Raw genomic sequence first — 17434 nt, forward strand, 5'->3', positions numbered from 1 at the left:
AGCAAACGCAATCATTTATATACATCCTGCCAATCTTTGAAAGTCTAAAAGTGGCTCAGAGGCCCAGAGACAGGTGTACAGGTTTCACAGCAAAGGTGGAGGCCAATGAATCATGAAACAGAAGATTAACACACAGCAATGACTCTCTTCACGCAGCATTCACAGTAGATTTTCATTGCATTAGAACCGGTTTAAAGTGGAGTCATGTGTCAGACTAGCTGCTAATGTGGCTGCTTCAGTTACGACCGTGTCTGAATGTCTCACCTTCCTGTTTGTCTCCCTGTGCTGTAGTACCGGGGTCCTCCAGTCGCCTACATCCAGCAGGTGTTGGTGAAGGCGGCGGTGTCTCCGTGGGACAGCAGTCTTGTGCCGGTGGACGTGTTTCGGTCGCCGCTGGGTCGGGTCTTTAGTCTGCTGGAGGAGATCCGCAACCATGTTCACACCGACAGGTAATCACACACATGCCCAGATTGTTTCCAGCAGCAGTTTATCAACCCCCCTCTGCAAAGGTAAACATATACAACAAAACCAGAGAAATAAAGTAAACAGTCAACTTTGAACAGCTGGAAACATAAAAGATTTGGCATTACTTCTTAAAATTAAAACCATTAATTGATCGATGGTGGAGACAAACTGAATATAAAGTCAGCCGTCCACGTCTTCAGCTCGGCTGCTTTCTAAGCAAATATTGTTGTGTGTCCCCAAACACGTGTTATGCAAGTCCAGCCATGAACCAAAACTATTTTGCCTCTGGCGTCAAAGTCAAGAATGAAAATTATCCATGACCCTCAAAAACAATGGAGCAGTCCATCGACTTGTTGTGCACTACAAGGTCGGACATGTGCTGTGCTGCAGCCCCCTGTTTGTTTGACAGCTGTGCTGTACCAAGCACTGATATGAGCGCTGAGTCCTTGGACAGGTTCCTGTTTTTCCTGGAAGTAATACAGTACAGTTGGTCTAAAAAAAGTCTGTTTTAAGAATTGTGATATTGTTGGACTTCTTAAGTCTCCTAATTGATCATTATACAGTTATATTTCAAGATCATTGATAGTCAGGCTGCATGATGTTGCAATAACTTTTTATTCTGTGATATTTACTGCGTATAACAATTATACATATCATTTGGGACCTTTACCACACTTGGTTCTGCGACTCAGACACCCCCATGAAAAAGTAGAGGGTTCAGGTGGAGCGACACTTTTATTTAGAAAATAAATACAACAGACTTGTGGGTATCAGTTGCATTACTTATATGGTATGACTCCTACTTCCTGTCGGCACACACAACCTCACGCCGTGTGTGCGCTGCAGCTGCTAAAAGTAAACACTCCGCGGCACGTGCGCTTGCGTAACAGAGCGTCTCGATCTGTGACAGCAGCAGCGTTGCATGCTTGTTTACAGTTTACGAGCAGGTGACTCACAGACTCTGCAGCTCAGCAGTCAGTTCACTCTGTGCTCTCATGAAAGGCTGCACTGATGTGATATCAGACGGACTTTTCGAGAAATTGGTGAGTTTTCATTTTGCACCGAGCAACCATAAAGTAGCAGCTTGACTATCGCACATCCTGCGATGCGCACATTGCAATTGCGAGGTTTAACAGTGTGTCGTGCAGCCCTAATTGATAGTCTAATGTTATCTTCTACACAGTAAGTTAGCCGTTGGTATTTGTGAGCTTTATTCATTTCTCCTTGTCTGTCTCCTCCTCGTCACTCCTCTTCCAGCTCGGGGATTCGCAGTCTGGAGTCGCTCTGTCTCCAGGTGACGGACCTTTTCCCAGGTTTACGGCGGATGCAGTCGGTGCTGCCGGAGCACGGCTGCCTGCTCGTTTCTCCCGCAAACTACTGGCAGAATCAGCGGGAGTTGTTCGACTCGGACTCTGACCTCCTCAAGACCATTCAGAAACATGAACCGAAAGGCCTGCACACCTCGGCCACGCTGCGAGGTAGGGATGATGGGCAGCTGGGTTGAAGATGAAAGAACACTTAAATCTGGTGTCTTATCGTCCTTGTTTTCTCCTTGGTTTAGGGATATTTAATCAAAGGGGGGAAATGGCAGACAGAATGACATTTGGCAGATGCTGAGAAGTTTTAAACTACATCCGTACAAACTTAAATAGCCTTTATTTGGATTATTGATTCTAAAGTTGTAAAATTCGCCTTATACAGAGTTATATTTCTTGACATAATCCAATTGAGACTAAGCAGACTGGATGCTGGGTTACAGGAAACAGGACGTAAGATACATAAATGTAATTATGGGGCTTTGCTGTCTCATTCTGTCAGTTTACATTTTGCTGCATGAGCGCTCTGTTCTTCCAGTTTTATGACATCAAATCGGCCCTGACTACCCCTAAAACCAGTCTGAGAGGAAAATGCATTTTACATGCAGGCAGAGTTCGAGATGAACATCTTGTCACAAAAAATGTCCGTCTTATCTGACTAACTTATTCTTACTGATTGAAGTGGTGTCACCATATCAAGGTAAGGGCTGGTATTGATGCTAAAATACAACATGACTGTGCAAAACAGAGCCGTGGTATTTCTTCAGAGGCTTTTGTACTCCGACTGCCTTGTTGGAAGGAGGCTGCCAACATGAATAATCGTAGGGAGGTAGCGAGTGAGGGATAAGGGGTATCAGAAAGTTAAGAGGCTTTCATATTGACAGAGAACAAGCGACAAGTTTCATTTCTTGGAAACGTATTGAATTCTCTGTGAAACTTTACCCACTGACATAGTGACCAAACCTCCCTCCCTGTGTGGCCAAAGCCAGCTCAGCATTTCGGCCTCACCTTCCAGCTCAAGTGATTTAGAGGTGGGAAGCTTATTCAGGAGGCAGGGACAGACTGGCTGCCAGCTACAGTCAGACTGACGCTCTTGTTCACACTGAGCTGATGAAAGGTCAGTCGGACTACCTTAGGAACGGTGATCATAAAGTATGCTCCTGCAGCCCGAAACCAAGGCAACGCCCCACATTACTGCCCATGTCTGTCTTCATCAATGCAATTTAAAAGGAACAAACTCTTGATGATTTATATATTTAAACAGAGTTTATTGGACTTTCTTTAGGATGTTGAGTTGCCTGTTATGTAACTATTGAACTCTCCACTAATTACTGGCTAATGGTCTACATTACTTCGACTCTTCAGTGGGATTTTTTTTTGTCTTCCTGTTTATCCTTCACTGTATCAGGAAAATCGTTGTCGCCGGGTTCCCGCAGGTCCTTAAAAAGTCTTAAAAGCTCTTCAATTAATATCAGGGAAATTATCGTAAATATGCTGTAGGTATTTAATTTGCGGATCGTGCGCTAAAAGCTGATGGGAAAATTCTCACGGTGTCAAACGGTGACGTCTGGCTGCGTTACATTGTTTCGTTTTTATGAGTCATGATTTGTGGTTATATACAGATGAGCTGAGATGGGAAGAAGCAGGTTTGGCGAGGTTTCAGAGGTGCAAGAGACAGCGACACAAGGTGCAGTTAATACCGACAAGACATTCTTAGGGGGGGACCGGGGGGGGGGAAGGCTGTTGAATCCTACATAAGATCTCAAAAGCACCTGCGGCACACAGCAGCAACTAGTGGAAGTGGAGCTATGCCTTAAGTTATATTTGTTGAGGTCTTAAAAAGCATTGAATATGATTTTTAAAAATGATGAAAAATCTCCCATTAAAACTAATGTGTGCTTAAAATGTGTGTGTGTGTTTTTAGACCTGCTGTTTGGCGTCCCTGGGAAGTACACTGGGGTCAGTCACTACAACAGGAAGAGGGTGGTGACGTACACTATCACCGTCGTGCTGTCCAGCTACGATGCAAGGTGAGTGTGCAATAAAGAGGAAAAAAAATATTCTGTTGTGTTTGGAAATGTATATTTAGAGAGCATTTGGGGGCAAATAGCAAATAGCTTGCATTTCTTTTTCTTACTTCTATTTTATGCCATATATTCTCTGTGCTTTTTCCGTATTCCAAGACTGGTTCTGTTGTGGGTTTTGTCGATCACAGTGGAGGGCAGATGAGGAGGTTGTAGCTACATCAGTCTGGTTTTTGAGTGGTTTAGTCGTCTTCTCAGTCATTGCAGACCGAAGCCTTGTTGCCCTACTTCACACTTTCCTGCTTCGTGCTGCCCTCAGTTTCCATCACACTTGCCAGCCTCTATCACAGTTACGCTGTGAAGTAAACAAACTCAGCCTCACATTGACCACAGAACTGCCATGCTGCTGTTGCATTCATGCACAATTAAACTGTGATAACTTTACACAGCTCAGAATTGTTGTTTTCCTCTGAAGTTTTTATCTGCTCACATTTCATTTGAGACTTTTCCAATGGTTACATTTGAGAGATTGATCGCCTTGACTGATCTTTCAACCAATTCCTTACTTTATCTCTATTCACTTATCAGATAGTGGGATGTGTCTGCATTGCTGCTAATGGTCTTGACTCATGCGTGTGTCCAGGTTCCTGGGCAGCCTGAGGGCACGTCTGAAGCAGCTCCACCCGTCAGCCAACTGCAGCCTGAGAGACGACCACATGGTTCACGTCCACTTCAAAGAGGAGATCGGCATCGCTGAGCTCATCCCCCTTGTCACCACATACATCATCCTTTTTGCCTACATCTACTTCTCCACACGTCAGTCTGACACCCTGCCTGAGTGTCTAATTTAACTCTACTTTCTTTCTTTTTAGCTATTGTATACACTTAATCTTTAAAATGGGTTAAAGATCCAGACTGATGCTCTTTGCAGCTTTGTGTGTTCATGTGGCAATGTTTTCCTGTCTGGTTCAGGGATAATCCTTCTTGCACAGCTTGAAAGCGCTCACCTAAGTGAGACAAAGCCTCAGCAACTTCCCAGCACAAACAGTAGTTACTAAGAAAAAACACCTGCTTAAAATACACAAATTAATATTAACACTCGAGCTGATTAGTTGATTTAGACCCCTTTCTTTCCAAACGTAATGTGCCAAAGTAAACTAAATTGTTCTTCTCCTCCCTGCAGGTAAGATCGACATGGTGAAGTCAAAGTGGGGTCTGGCTCTGGCTGCTGTGGTCACAGTCCTCAGCTCTCTGCTCATGTCTGTGGGACTGTGTACACTGTTTGGATTGACGCCCACGCTCAATGGAGGGTAGGAATGCCCAATATTTTCTTTATATTGCTGTTGTGGAAGATTTCCAAAGTCCTCTCCCTTGTTGGCCAGTTTGTCTGTATGTCAGCAGTCCATCTCAAAAACCTTCGAAGGACAGGGGCAGAGATGCAGGCTGAGATTATAGCCCTTTTTACACTGCCAGTTCAAGGCGGGATTATTAAGTCTCTGTTACATTTCGTCCTCTGTGTAAAACTAATGAGGGGGAATGGTGGGGCGAAGTCGTTCCACCTCTGAGCCGGCATCGGAGGAAGTAACAGAGGCGAAACGGCGTCTGTGTAAACTGCAGAGCCGGCAAGGTGTGTGTATTTGAAGCACCCTGTGCTTGTTTACACCTCATGCACGTTTTGCTTCTGCAACGGCGTTGCTTTGTCCAATGTAAAATGGCAAAGGCTGCGTGAGGACGAAGCTTCGCTACGGCGCTGAGGCAGAACCGCAGTGTAAAAAAGGCTTTTGTGAAAATGTTTGGCAGTAGAAAATGATCAGTTACTTTTAACTTTGTTACTAATCAAGCCATTAACCAACTAACAAAGTCATCTTGACATGGTGGATTCCCTCAGACAGGATGCAGTTCTGTGGTAGAGCTGAGAGCGTCCTAAATATGTACGTTTAATCTCAGGTATATTCTCAAGTTTCTTACAGCTACAACTTCAGAGACTCATACTGTGTGCCAGACAGGAACACTCTTGAAGCTTTGGGTGATTTTTAAGTCATGCTGGTGGTGTGAATAGTTAGATGCAAATGATGGTCGTCAGTCCAACACAACAACCATTTAGTGGATTACCAAGAAATTTTGTATTCATGTTTCTGAGAGGATGAATCCCAATTTTGATAATCCCTTCTCCTCTTGGGCCTCCACGAGGCTGACATTTAAGTATTTATTTAAATGTCTCAACAGCCGTTGAATAGATTGCCAGACATCCTTTAAGCACGGAAAATGAACCCTTCACCTTTCATCTAGCACTGTTATCAATTTAAAGAATGGTAGTGCTGATTAGCAAATACTTACATGTTACACGCTAGACGCTAGACAAAAAGTGGTTTTACATTGATACCAATTTAGGAGAGGGAAAAAAATCACTGCAAGAATCACTGCATATCAATACGGCGGCTAAACTTTTGGTCTGCGATGAAAGAAGACTTTTTTATTGTGTTGTTGCATTGATCTTGCACAGATTTGACTATGCAAAGGTATTCAGAAGGCTGCTCTCTTAGTTAACTTTATTATAATAACCAGCTGTAGTGTGACCACTGCCTGCTCAGCTGTGATGCTTTGCAAAACAATAGAGCCACCCCAAGCTGAAGTTCTGTTGTATATGTTCTGTGAAGGAAAGTTTCATATTGGCACATATTGGAAAACATTTAAGTCAACACATACACATCTGTATCTATGTGGCTGCATATGGGCCGTCACTGAAAACTAGTTTCTGGGTCACAGTTTCTGCTGCAGCTCTGTCGTCCTTATTTTGTTCCATTGGCATTCAAATGTGTTCTGTTAATATTTACTGCCCCGACAGGCTGTTACAGTTTCATCATTATCTCTTATCTTATTCACAGAAAGACAAGGACAGGTCTACTAACACACTTGCACACATACACAGGCTTATCGACCTCCCACTTCCTCTGCAGTGACTTCACTTGTGTTAATGTTTAAAGCAGGCGGGCAAAAAGTCAGTGTGTTAGTGTGGATAAAGAAGAGCGGACGGGGGCATCCATGTGGGTTGGACTTATGGATGGGGGGCGGAGATATAGTGATGTTGACATTAAATGGTTGTCCAATCATTTGAGGATCACTAGAAAGCAGACATCGTGGCGTGACAACAGCACACTGTTGTTTAACCACTGACCAAGATCCTCGGAAGCGCGCTATGGGCTGAGCTGTACTCCTGGGTGTTTGCGTAAATGAACATCAAGGTCAACACAACCGAGAGATGCATGCACATTGTTCCTACTCCTGGTCAAGTCCACACACAGGGCTGCAGAGATAGTAGTCGTGTGTGCATATTTATGATGTGCAGTGTGACTGAGTGCGTCTGATGTAACGCGCAGAGCTGTGGACTCCTCTGTGACCCACTTTTAAACTAACTTCTAAAGAGGAAGCTTATCTACACTCTTAAACAAATCTCTCTGTACACTAAAACAGAGGAAGGAAATGCCCCACAGACACATGCCACATATTGAGTAACTTTCCTGCTGCTCCTTAAAAAGTCTTACAAGGTTTGGAAATAAAATCAAGGAAGTAAACGTCATTAAGTGTCTTTAAAGCAGCTATGAGAAACTTTACTTTTGTGTCGATCTTATCTCTTTTCTGATCCTGTCCGGTACATGAATGCATGGTATTCTCTGATGAAAAATCTCCTCCTGCTCAGTGTTCATTTTGGCAGCTATTTTAGAGTTAGTCTTAGTCTTCTGATGAAAATGTTTATTAGTTTTAGTCACATTTTAGTCATTTTTCCCCTTTATAGTTTTAGTCTAGTTTTAGTCGTAGGTAAGATGGAGAAGAAAGCAGACTTTGTTTCAAAATTTGAAAGATTACAACCTCCAGGTCCCTCCCCCTCTCTCTCCACGGTGCTCAGTCCTGCCTCCAAAGCCCTCCCCGCAGAGGAGCCTGTCATGCGCGCACAGGCTAGTAACCACAGCAACTGAAGGAGCCAGATACACATCAAACCAGCGGAAATCAGTGTTTTTGCTGTGAACTGTAATCTACAGCTAAATCTATTTAGCAAAACTGCCAGCACTTAGTTTGCTTACAGAGACTGAGGAAAAAACTGCGCCAACAGAGCAGTATCTCACTGATGTTGAGAACATTTAGCCGTGAGAGCGCAGGCACACATCAGGAGAAAAGCGGTGGATTCTTACAAATGCCATTAGGAGCAGAAGGAGGAGCCAGAAGAACATGATTTCTTTTTTTACAGATTATCTCTCTCATGTACTTCTGCTTGTTTAAAGTGACAGTTTGAGCTTATGTTAAAAAGTTAGTTTTAATAATGTTACCTACAGCAGCTTTAAGGGCTGATGGAAAATTGTCGTGCACCGAAGCCTACTCTAAAACATGAGTAGTTTTTACTAGCAATGAAAGACTCCATAAATATAAGTTACATTTTCATTACATAAGCCATCTATTGAGTTGCATGTCTAAATGTGCTTCTGTGTTTTGGTTGTGTTACTCTCTAGCCTAAAATCTGGCTTAGCAAAGTTGCCGAGACGTGAAAGGTTGCAGGAGAGGAAGCAAGTTGCAATTTCAGAAAGACTTTCATGTTAGGGACCTTTCTTATAAACACTTTTGCAACTCTTTGATTTAATTTGTTGATGTCTTAAAAAGACCTAAACGCCAAAAAAAGTGTATTTCTGCTTCAGTCTGTCCTTAAATCCTCCTTTTAAATTTGCTGGTGTAGGTCTGGTCTGTATCACACATTCCTTTTCTGAGAACCAGCCATCCCTCCCACCACGATCAAAGATAACCTTATGATTCACTTGAACTTATTGTTAATGATCATCTTGAAGGCCACACTGTTCTATATTTAGAAACAGCTTCTGGTAAAATTAACCGCTGATTAATTGTCGTTGAGACACAGAAAATCTTTTGATTCTTCGTCAGAAGGGGACGGGAACATTTGTTCAACCAAACTCAACTTTAACTCCTGCACTCCTGGTTTGTTGTTTCTTGTAATGCAGATGATCGAGGAACTAAAGGTTGTTACGCTATTTTTCAAATTTTAATTTTATGTGTGTTTAAAGTCACAGAGACTGGGATCAGTTTTTGTGTAAGGCAACATCAAACTCGCTTTAGACATAATTTTTAAGCTCTGTAAAAAACAATCCCCCCAAAAAACCTTTGCAGGTATTTCAAGCAGCTGAAGAACTTATTGGTGCAACAACTTGAAATCCATCCAAACAGACAACCTCCCTCCTTCCTTGAGGCATGATGTAGTATGCACACTTAGACATAATCATGCTATCAAATTGAATAGATCAGCTTTATTGTCACCAACACCTTATCCTACGTTTTAAGGCAGTATTAGAGCAATATCAGTCAAGGTGCATCCCGATTAATAATCCGGCGCAATAGATACACTTGGATGGTTGTCATTTTATCATGGGTAATAGTTTTGTTTTTTTTCTGTCTGCAGGGAGATTTTTCCTTACCTGGTGGTGGTGATCGGCCTGGAGAACGTCTTGGTCCTCACCAAGTCTGTGGTGTCCACCCCCGTCGACCTCGAGGTCAAACTCCGCATCGCTCAGGGTAAGCGCACAAAGTGTGTGTAGTGTTTCTGTTTCAGGTGCAACAAGAGCAGAATCCAGATTTGTAAAGTCTACTTGCAACCAAAAGGCTTTTAAAATGATGTTTGTACTGCATACATGCCTTTAAAGTATTCCTTATTTGTCTCTTGAACGTTGGTCTTTTCTTCTCCAGGCCTTAGTAATGAGAGCTGGTCTATCATGAAGAACATGGCCACTGAACTGTGCATCATCCTCATTGGATATTTCACTCTGGTGCCAGCTATCCAGGTAACAGAATTATGCTTTAATTGTAGCATCACCAGACACAAAGTAAAGGAAATAATAGACTTGCCGTTGCCATGGTAATGCAGTATGAAACGATTTAGAAAATATGAATCAACACATAAATTACGTCCTCTGTTCGTTTCACACTTAGAATTGTGTCCTTATTGCTACGCACTAATTTCAAGAAATATCTGAGGAGATGTGTCATTGTGAATTAGCATGAAATATGAGCAGGAAGCTACTCCATTGCTTATTGTTATGCTGCTATGTCCAGCTAGCTAGTCCTAGCTAGATGAATGCTAACATGTGCTTTGCCTGCATGCTGGACTGATTTCTGTGTGTTGCAGGAGTTCTGTCTGTTCGCTGTTGTGGGGCTGGTGTCGGACTTCTTCCTGCAGATGTTCTTCTTCACCACAGTGCTGTCTATAGACATCCGACGCATGGAGGTGAGAAGTCACACACACACACACACACACACACACACACACACACACACTAAAATCTTAAATTATTTAATTTAATTTAATTAAAAGTAAATCAACCATAATAATGAACAAATAAATGTAATAAAAACTTTAAGCTGAACGACCCTTCTCTCCCGAGCAGATGTAGGTCACAGCGGTGGTCAGATGGAAGTCACAGGCCCACATACATCCACCACATAGTTTTCAGATTACTGTGATTAACCACATGTGCACTTCTTATTTAAAACCTCTTACCGTTTTACTTCTGATCTTTTTTCCTGTAACACACATACTGAAACCTTTGATTGGAATTTAGCTCAATGCCCTGGTAACCGAGCGTTAGCCCCGTAAGCCTGTACATTAAGTTTACTTTAACCCTTCATCCCTAGAAACAAGTAGTTTATGTAACATATGGGATTAATATGGCTTCAACTAACACTTTTTGATAAATGACAGATTTATTAATCAGCTGACCATCATTTTATGACATGAGTTGTACATTTGAGTCTTGAGAATAGTAAGGTGTTGTTGTTGGCAGGAATCAAACACTCTCTCTAATACCCACGAGGAGTCTTGCTGCGTTTGAACTAGCTGCAGGCAGGACAAGTCTGTCTAAGTGATTACTACAGGGAGAGAAAATTTCAGGCAAAAACCAATTAAATAGTAAACCAACTCTCTCTCCCCCAGCTGGCTGACTTGAACCGCCGCCTGCCCGCCGAAGCAGGACTTCCACCACCCAAGCCCGGCCCGCTGCGTCCACGCGAGGTCCCCCCTCCTCCTCGACCCTCCCCTCACACCATCACCCTTCAGACGCCGGCCTTCAGGAACCTGAGGCTTCCCAAGAGGCTGCGTGTGGTGTACTTCCTGGCCCGCACACGCCTCGCTCAACGTATCATCATGGTGAGAACATGAACTCAAACTGCTTGTAAATTGGAACTGTTACTGTATGTAGAGCCTTTTGTTTGTCTTACAGTGGTGACTTCCTGTGCTCACTGTACCTGGAGTCATTGTGTTACTAATTGCGTTCTCAGTAACACAAAGATTCAGACAGGAACTCTCTGTCAGTTCAAAGCGGGATTATTAAGCCTCTGTTACGTTCCGTCTTCTGTGTAAAACGCACGGAGGCCGAATGCTGGGGCAAAGTCGTTCCGCCTCTGAGCCTCTGAGCCTCTGAGCTGGCATTGGAGGTAGTAACAGAGGCGAAACCACTTCTGTGTAAACAGCAGAGCCGGCAGGGCGGAACAGTGCCGTGTGCGTGTATTTGAAGCACACACTGTTTGTTTGCACCTCGTGCACGTTTTGCTTCAGCAACAGCGGAACGCTATGTAAAAACGCACACTGGGCCGTCTTGGCACGCCGCCGTTGCTTGGTCCAATGTAAAATGGCAAAGGCTGCATGACGGCTGAGCTTCGTTACGGCTCTGAGGAGGAGCCTCTGGCACTGGCCCTTCACAGTGGATAAAATAGCTTTGTAGTTAAAACCATTAACAGGGAGTGGTAGCTTTAGACTACAACCACATTAAGCTTACTAAACCTAAAAAGTAAAGGTTATTTAACTGCAGGGTAACCACACATGTCAACAATATGATTAGGTCCTGTTTTTTAAAAGCAATTCTTTCCAAACTGAAATCTGAGAGACTTCAAGAATCACCCACTCTGGTTATCGTCCATTTTTCAGAAACTTGTGGATTAAAAATGCAAAATAAAGTGGGATTATTTGTTTTGAGAGTTTACGACATAGTTTCAGATAAAATGTACATCGCAATGTTAGCTCAAGTGTGCTTCCTAGAGAATATACCCACTCACTGGGGCTATAGAGATGTATTTATTTATTTGTTGTATTTAACAGGGACAGATACAATATACACAAACTGAGAACAGCCATCCAGTGCAAGTATCCTAGTGTTTGTAGCGTCTGCTAGATTGCAACACCCGCCCCTAGAAGGACTTTTAAGAAACTGAGAGGTTAAAAGAAAATACTTTAAATACAACAAGATTCAATGAAAAACATTACATGTGGAGAATTCAATATGTGTTCGGTCAGTCTTAGCAGCTTTTGTTTTCTTGTACTAGTTTATGATGCAATCTGACCCTGTTTACAGTGAAGACCACAAAGGAAAGGAAAGACATGACCAGTAAAGTCATCTCCACCCTGAACCTTTTCCTCTCAGGAAATGCCACTCTGTTTGTAGCCTCCTGTTCTGTGTTAATGCTCTGCTGCTCTGAAGTACAATACAGCCTGTTCCAAACATCCCTAAAATGCTGCAGTGGAGTAAACTTTAAGCTAAAACCTTCCCCTTGCATCAAGTATTTATCCAGCGTTAATTTGCCTGAAGTGATGAGTAAAAGATGCAGGTCACTGCTAAATTAAGGCCTTGATTTATAGTGTTTGGTTGCAGATATGAGCAGATGATAAAATGCAAATCACTTGAGTTCTTGCAGCTGTGTGGAAAGTCTCATTAGAGCTTTAGTGTTGACGTTTCTTTACTGGATATGACAAGAAGAGAAATGCCTTATTATCTGATGTTGGCAAGGCAAAGCAGCTCTAGCATGAACCTCATCACCATCGCTTCATCTCCAGGTTGGCACTGTGATCTGGATCGGCATCCTCGTCTACACCGACCCGGCTGGAATACGCACCTACCTGGCTGCGCAGGTGTCAGAGCAAAGCCCTCTGGGAGATCCCGGAGGAGCCGGTCTGCCCCCTCACCTGGGAGTGGCCCCCGTCTTTCGTGGAGGAGATCCTACCAGCACCCTCAGCATCCACCCCGCACCGGATCCGACTCCCTTACCAGAGAACCAATCACAGGGCCACCACGGCCCAGCCAGGGCGGGGCTCCTCCCCCAGGCCCCGCCTGCCGTGCCACAGATCACCTGGGGGGCGGAGGACGAGGAGGGCTGGAGGAGGCTGTCCTTCAGGCACTGGCCGTCGCTCTTCAGCTACTACAACATCACTTTAGCCAAAAGGTGAGCGAAACAGGAGAGTTATTTAGGGTTCATTCACCAAAGTGGAAGATGAGTCATAATTTGTTTTTGATGTCAGTGAGTTCATCTTAGGTTGACAAGATTAAGATCTGTAATCGAGCGAATTTCATAACTTTATTAGCAAATTATGAAATCTGTGATTAATATATTTGAGTTCCTCTTTTTGTAACTCCTTTAAATCTAGTTAAATCAAAAAAAAAGGTTCATGTTTCAATCAGATACTTGCTAAAACTGTATTAATTCCTCATGTAAAAGAAAACCCCTCATTTTTCTCTTTACTACTGTCTCCCCTTTATCAGGTACATCAGCATCCTGCCTGTCATTCCCGTCACTGTTCACCTTAGCCCCCAGGAGGCCATTGAAACACGTCACCCTCAGGACACGAGACACCCGCCTCCACCCATTCCCAAAGTGTCTGTAGACCTGCAGACAGACCTCACCCTCTACAAGTAAGCACTAACACACACACAAACACACATTTTTACACCCCATTATCAAGACTAACGATGCCTCTGCATCCGGGAGTTGTTGTGCACGCCGAAACATTGTACAACTCAATTATTTTTATTGCTACGTTTGTTGTGATAGATGCACAAGCTCCTGTTGAGATTATGTTGTTTGAACAGAGCCTGAAAAGCATTCAGCTCCCTTGTGTTTCTCCTGTTTTATTGTTTTACAACATTGAGTCACATTAGGCTTTTTATACACTTAAGGAAACAGCGCTGGCTTTCTTTGCTCGACTGCCATAAATTGATCAGTGTGAATTGGAAATCTGCACCTAGCCACAGAAATTAAAGGTCCCCTGGCCTTGTCTTTTTGCACTCGTGAGTCACTGACCTAATTTCACAGGGCACTCTGAATCCTTTGCTTAAGTCCCTCCTGCAGTAGTCTTCATCTGGAGGAGATTTAAGGTCAAGGTCATGCGGCGCTCTCACACTCACACTAAGACAGATTGAAGGCCAGCTCTGTGCAAGGACTTCTTCTCATTAAGCGTTGCCTCCCCTTATTGAACAGCATTTGAATTAATCATGAAAATAAATCCACATTTTACTGACCAGTTTTGATCGCTGAAGTATTAGAACAAGCTGAAGAGTTTGGTCAGTAAAAAGGCATGTAAGCACTCTGTTTGGTTGATTTAATTGGGTAAAGTTAAGTTGCTTTGGCTAATAGAAGGACAGGAAGCTACACCTTTGACCCTGGCAGGTGTGATGTGCACTCTGTCAGTTGTCACTTGGCTGGTTGTTTATCTTACCTGAGGGAAACATAGAGACAAGGACGCAGGACAAACAAAAGGGAAGTTGATGTTTTCCTTTGATGTCTCTCCCTAACTGGACAAACCTGGCAAAACTGGTTGTTTTAAAGACACTTGTGATACAACAGCAGAGAGGCGGATGTTGTATCCTTTATGTCTCTGAACGTAACCAGGACAGTTAGATAAGCTGGTAGGTTAAATGATTTTCTTTAAAACTTTACATCTCCCAGCACTTAAAGTGTTTCAAATCTTTGTTTCCAAAAGATGTTGAAGTGTCTGTTGAACTTGAAGCATTCAACAGTTTTCTGTACATCCATCCATTATCTATACCGCTTATCCTGTTCAGGGTTGCAGGGGGGTTAGAGCTTATCCCAGCTGTCATTGGGCGAGAAGCGGGGACAGCCTGGACAGATCGCCAGTCAATCACAGGGCTGACACATAGAGACAGACAACCTGTCACGCTCACATTCACACCTACTGGCAATTTAGAGTCACAAATGAACCTAACCTTGGGCTGTGGGAGGAAGCCAGAGTACCCGGAGGGAACCCACGCATGCACGAGGAGAACATGCAAACTCCACACAGAAAGGCCCACTACGTCTGATCCAGCATTCAAACCAGGAACCTTCTCGCTGTGACAGCGTGAAGCAACAGCGCTAACCACTGCACCATCGTGCAGCCCTTTCTCTGTACAGTCTTCTTTTACTTCTATTGGGTCATCTCATAGACTGTATAAAAAGATGGCCGACGTGACAGCTCCCTAAAATGAAGCCAAACCCTCTCTGTCGCCCCCTGCTGACTGGCTGCAGTGTAGGTCATAAAGCCCGTCTCCTCCATGTTAACAGATGGGACATGAGTCAAACTATAAAATCAAAATACACGGAGATACATTTTTCATGGTTTGAGCCGTTTCACTCGCCGATTTCTACTGCGAAGTCTGTGGTTCTAAATGACGTCACCATCGCAAGCTGGCAGCGCCTATCACAGGGGCTATTTTGGCATCACCGTTGTACAATGGGAGCAGATGAGAGACAAGTCCTATGTACAGTCGTTGGGTCGTCTCAGACTGCGGCGAGGGCTGATATTTATTAGTTTGCCTTTGCGCTCTTTTTACAGTGACACACTTTTTCTCATCTTGCAACTGGGCGCTGTTGGCTGCAACATAACTGCATATTTAACCAGATTTTCTGTGTTACTTTTGAAATTGTAATATGAATAAAATTGAAACTCTTGCAGCAAGACATTTGCATCTTCTTTGGGAAACACTTCAATCGAGAAAGTTTTTGCAAAGCGACTTAAGAAGCACCAACAGTTTTCTGCTGGAAGTCAAAGGTTCACCTTTGTAGTGTTTTGTGGTAATTTTTTGCAGTTGTTGCATGCAACAAAAATCACTGGCACTTCTCAAACTCAGCAAAGACCTTTATAACAAGAAAGGCAGACCCCTTTAACAGTCCTCTCAACAACTCCCGTCAAGCAGACACTTCAGGGAAAAAAGAAAACCGTTTCATCCCCTCCACCATTTATTTGTTTTTTTCTCTTTTATGCTTGTTTGTTTCTTATGTTGTTTCTGAACAAAGAGAGTTTGAATCTTGAAACTCAGTCTTATTGTGAAGTTTTTACCCAGTGACACATCTGTCTGGGATATCTGGGGAAAAGGTGATTAGGTGAAAGGTTACTCTATAGCCTCTTATCTCGAAGGGAAATCTGTTATCTCAGAAATGACTTCATTCACTTTCTTGTTGGCCTTGTAACAATGTTTTATCAGATTATTAAGGTCCCCTGTCCAGCTGATGTCCTTTTTACTAACACCATCAGAGTGTGCGGTGTAGTTGTCCCTGTGCTGAGTTGTGTAAGGCGCTGTGTTGTCACCCTGTGGAAGGCTGTGTCCTTTCTTTCATCTTTGGACAGTAGATACGAAGGCTATCAGCTGAAGTCGGGTCAGGGTCACGACCTTGACAGCGGGGAAGTGTGAGCTGAGTTTGCAGGCTGTTTAGATGACCCTGAGACAGAGAGAAGGCCACTGGGATAAAGGTGAACATGTTCTTACGGCCAGATCAGAGCAGGTTGCAACACAGGGGGGCGCAGACGGAGAAAGTTGTTTCTTTAATCCAGAGAAGAGATCTTTTTATGCAGGATTAAAGACGGCAAAGGAGCCTCTGTTACACTCAACTGGTTTAAAATCGTCCAATCACAAAAATCTAAAAGATCATATGTGTTTGGTTTATTTAGATTTAATATTTTCCTTTGCTAGTTATTGGTTGATATTTAAATTATTATTATTATCAGTATTATTGTTATATTTTAGTGTATTTAAATTTTGCATGATTAGTGTTTTGTTTTTTGGTAATTGGGTAACACTGTGGGCATCTGAGGTTACATAGGTGAGTAGGCAGAGGTCCAGAATGCACCTGGGTGGGCCTATGGTTTTTAACCAGCGTACGAGAGGCAGCAAGCAGGCAGCATGACTTTCTTTGTTCTTTTGTTTGCTTGCTGCTTTTTGGAAAATAAATCATAACAAACGCAGAGCTCTTGCATGGCCTGTGCTCTTCTTTAGCCCGCGTGCACCACATCCCCACGGTGCATCAGTGGCCCTTTGATGATTAAATTAGATTTAAATGTTTTGAACGACGACTACGTTTGCAATTAGATTTATTTGTATCTCTAGCGTTCTTCTCAGGATGTGTTCATGTTCATTCGAAGGCTCTGCCAGACGGTCTTCATGAGCTCAGTGGCAGTCTGAGTTAATAAAAAAGGAAGAATCTTTGCCTTGGGTTACAAGTACGAGATTTTAATCTATTGAAATTTAATCCATCTAGTGGGTGAAATAAAACTGTGAGTACTTGACCAATCAGAAACGATCAGCACTGCAGGCCCTGCCCTGAAAGTTCCTGGACCTTTGGAAAGTACTACCCCCTGAGCAGGGACTTTTCAGGGGGTAAGTCAACTAACCTGGAACTAAATTTAGACCCTGGTTCCTGCTGTCGAAACGCACAGAGTGCCTGAAAAGGTTCCTAGTTCCTGGGGAAAGTTCCTGCTGTTGAAAAGCACCTTGAGTCCTGATTCAGTCTCTGAGAGAGGAAACTGCAGATATCTTC

At 43.3% G+C, this 17434-nt stretch overlaps 1 protein-coding gene across 1 annotated transcript in view; it reads left to right on the forward strand.

The window, feature by feature from the left end:
• scap (SREBF chaperone) overlaps nucleotides 1-17434 on the forward strand; it is a 31883-nt gene that overhangs the window by 3826 nt on the left and 10623 nt on the right. Inside the window, exons 3-13 of the mRNA XM_069657131.1 lie at nucleotides 292-449; nucleotides 1723-1943; nucleotides 3706-3811; nucleotides 4449-4621; nucleotides 4989-5115; nucleotides 9264-9376; nucleotides 9548-9642; nucleotides 9987-10085; nucleotides 10791-11003; nucleotides 12684-13069; nucleotides 13387-13536. Of these exons, the coding sequence (XP_069513232.1) occupies nucleotides 292-449; nucleotides 1723-1943; nucleotides 3706-3811; nucleotides 4449-4621; nucleotides 4989-5115; nucleotides 9264-9376; nucleotides 9548-9642; nucleotides 9987-10085; nucleotides 10791-11003; nucleotides 12684-13069; nucleotides 13387-13536 (1841 nt within the window). The remainder of the gene's footprint in view (nucleotides 1-291; nucleotides 450-1722; nucleotides 1944-3705; nucleotides 3812-4448; nucleotides 4622-4988; nucleotides 5116-9263; nucleotides 9377-9547; nucleotides 9643-9986; nucleotides 10086-10790; nucleotides 11004-12683; nucleotides 13070-13386; nucleotides 13537-17434) is intronic.

This window comes from Semicossyphus pulcher, unplaced genomic scaffold (genome assembly GCF_022749685.1).
Source record: "Semicossyphus pulcher isolate SPU_LCO1_2020_fin unplaced genomic scaffold, fSemPul1.0.p SCAF_9, whole genome shotgun sequence".
Lineage (NCBI taxonomy): Eukaryota > Metazoa > Chordata > Actinopteri > Labriformes > Labridae > Semicossyphus > Semicossyphus pulcher.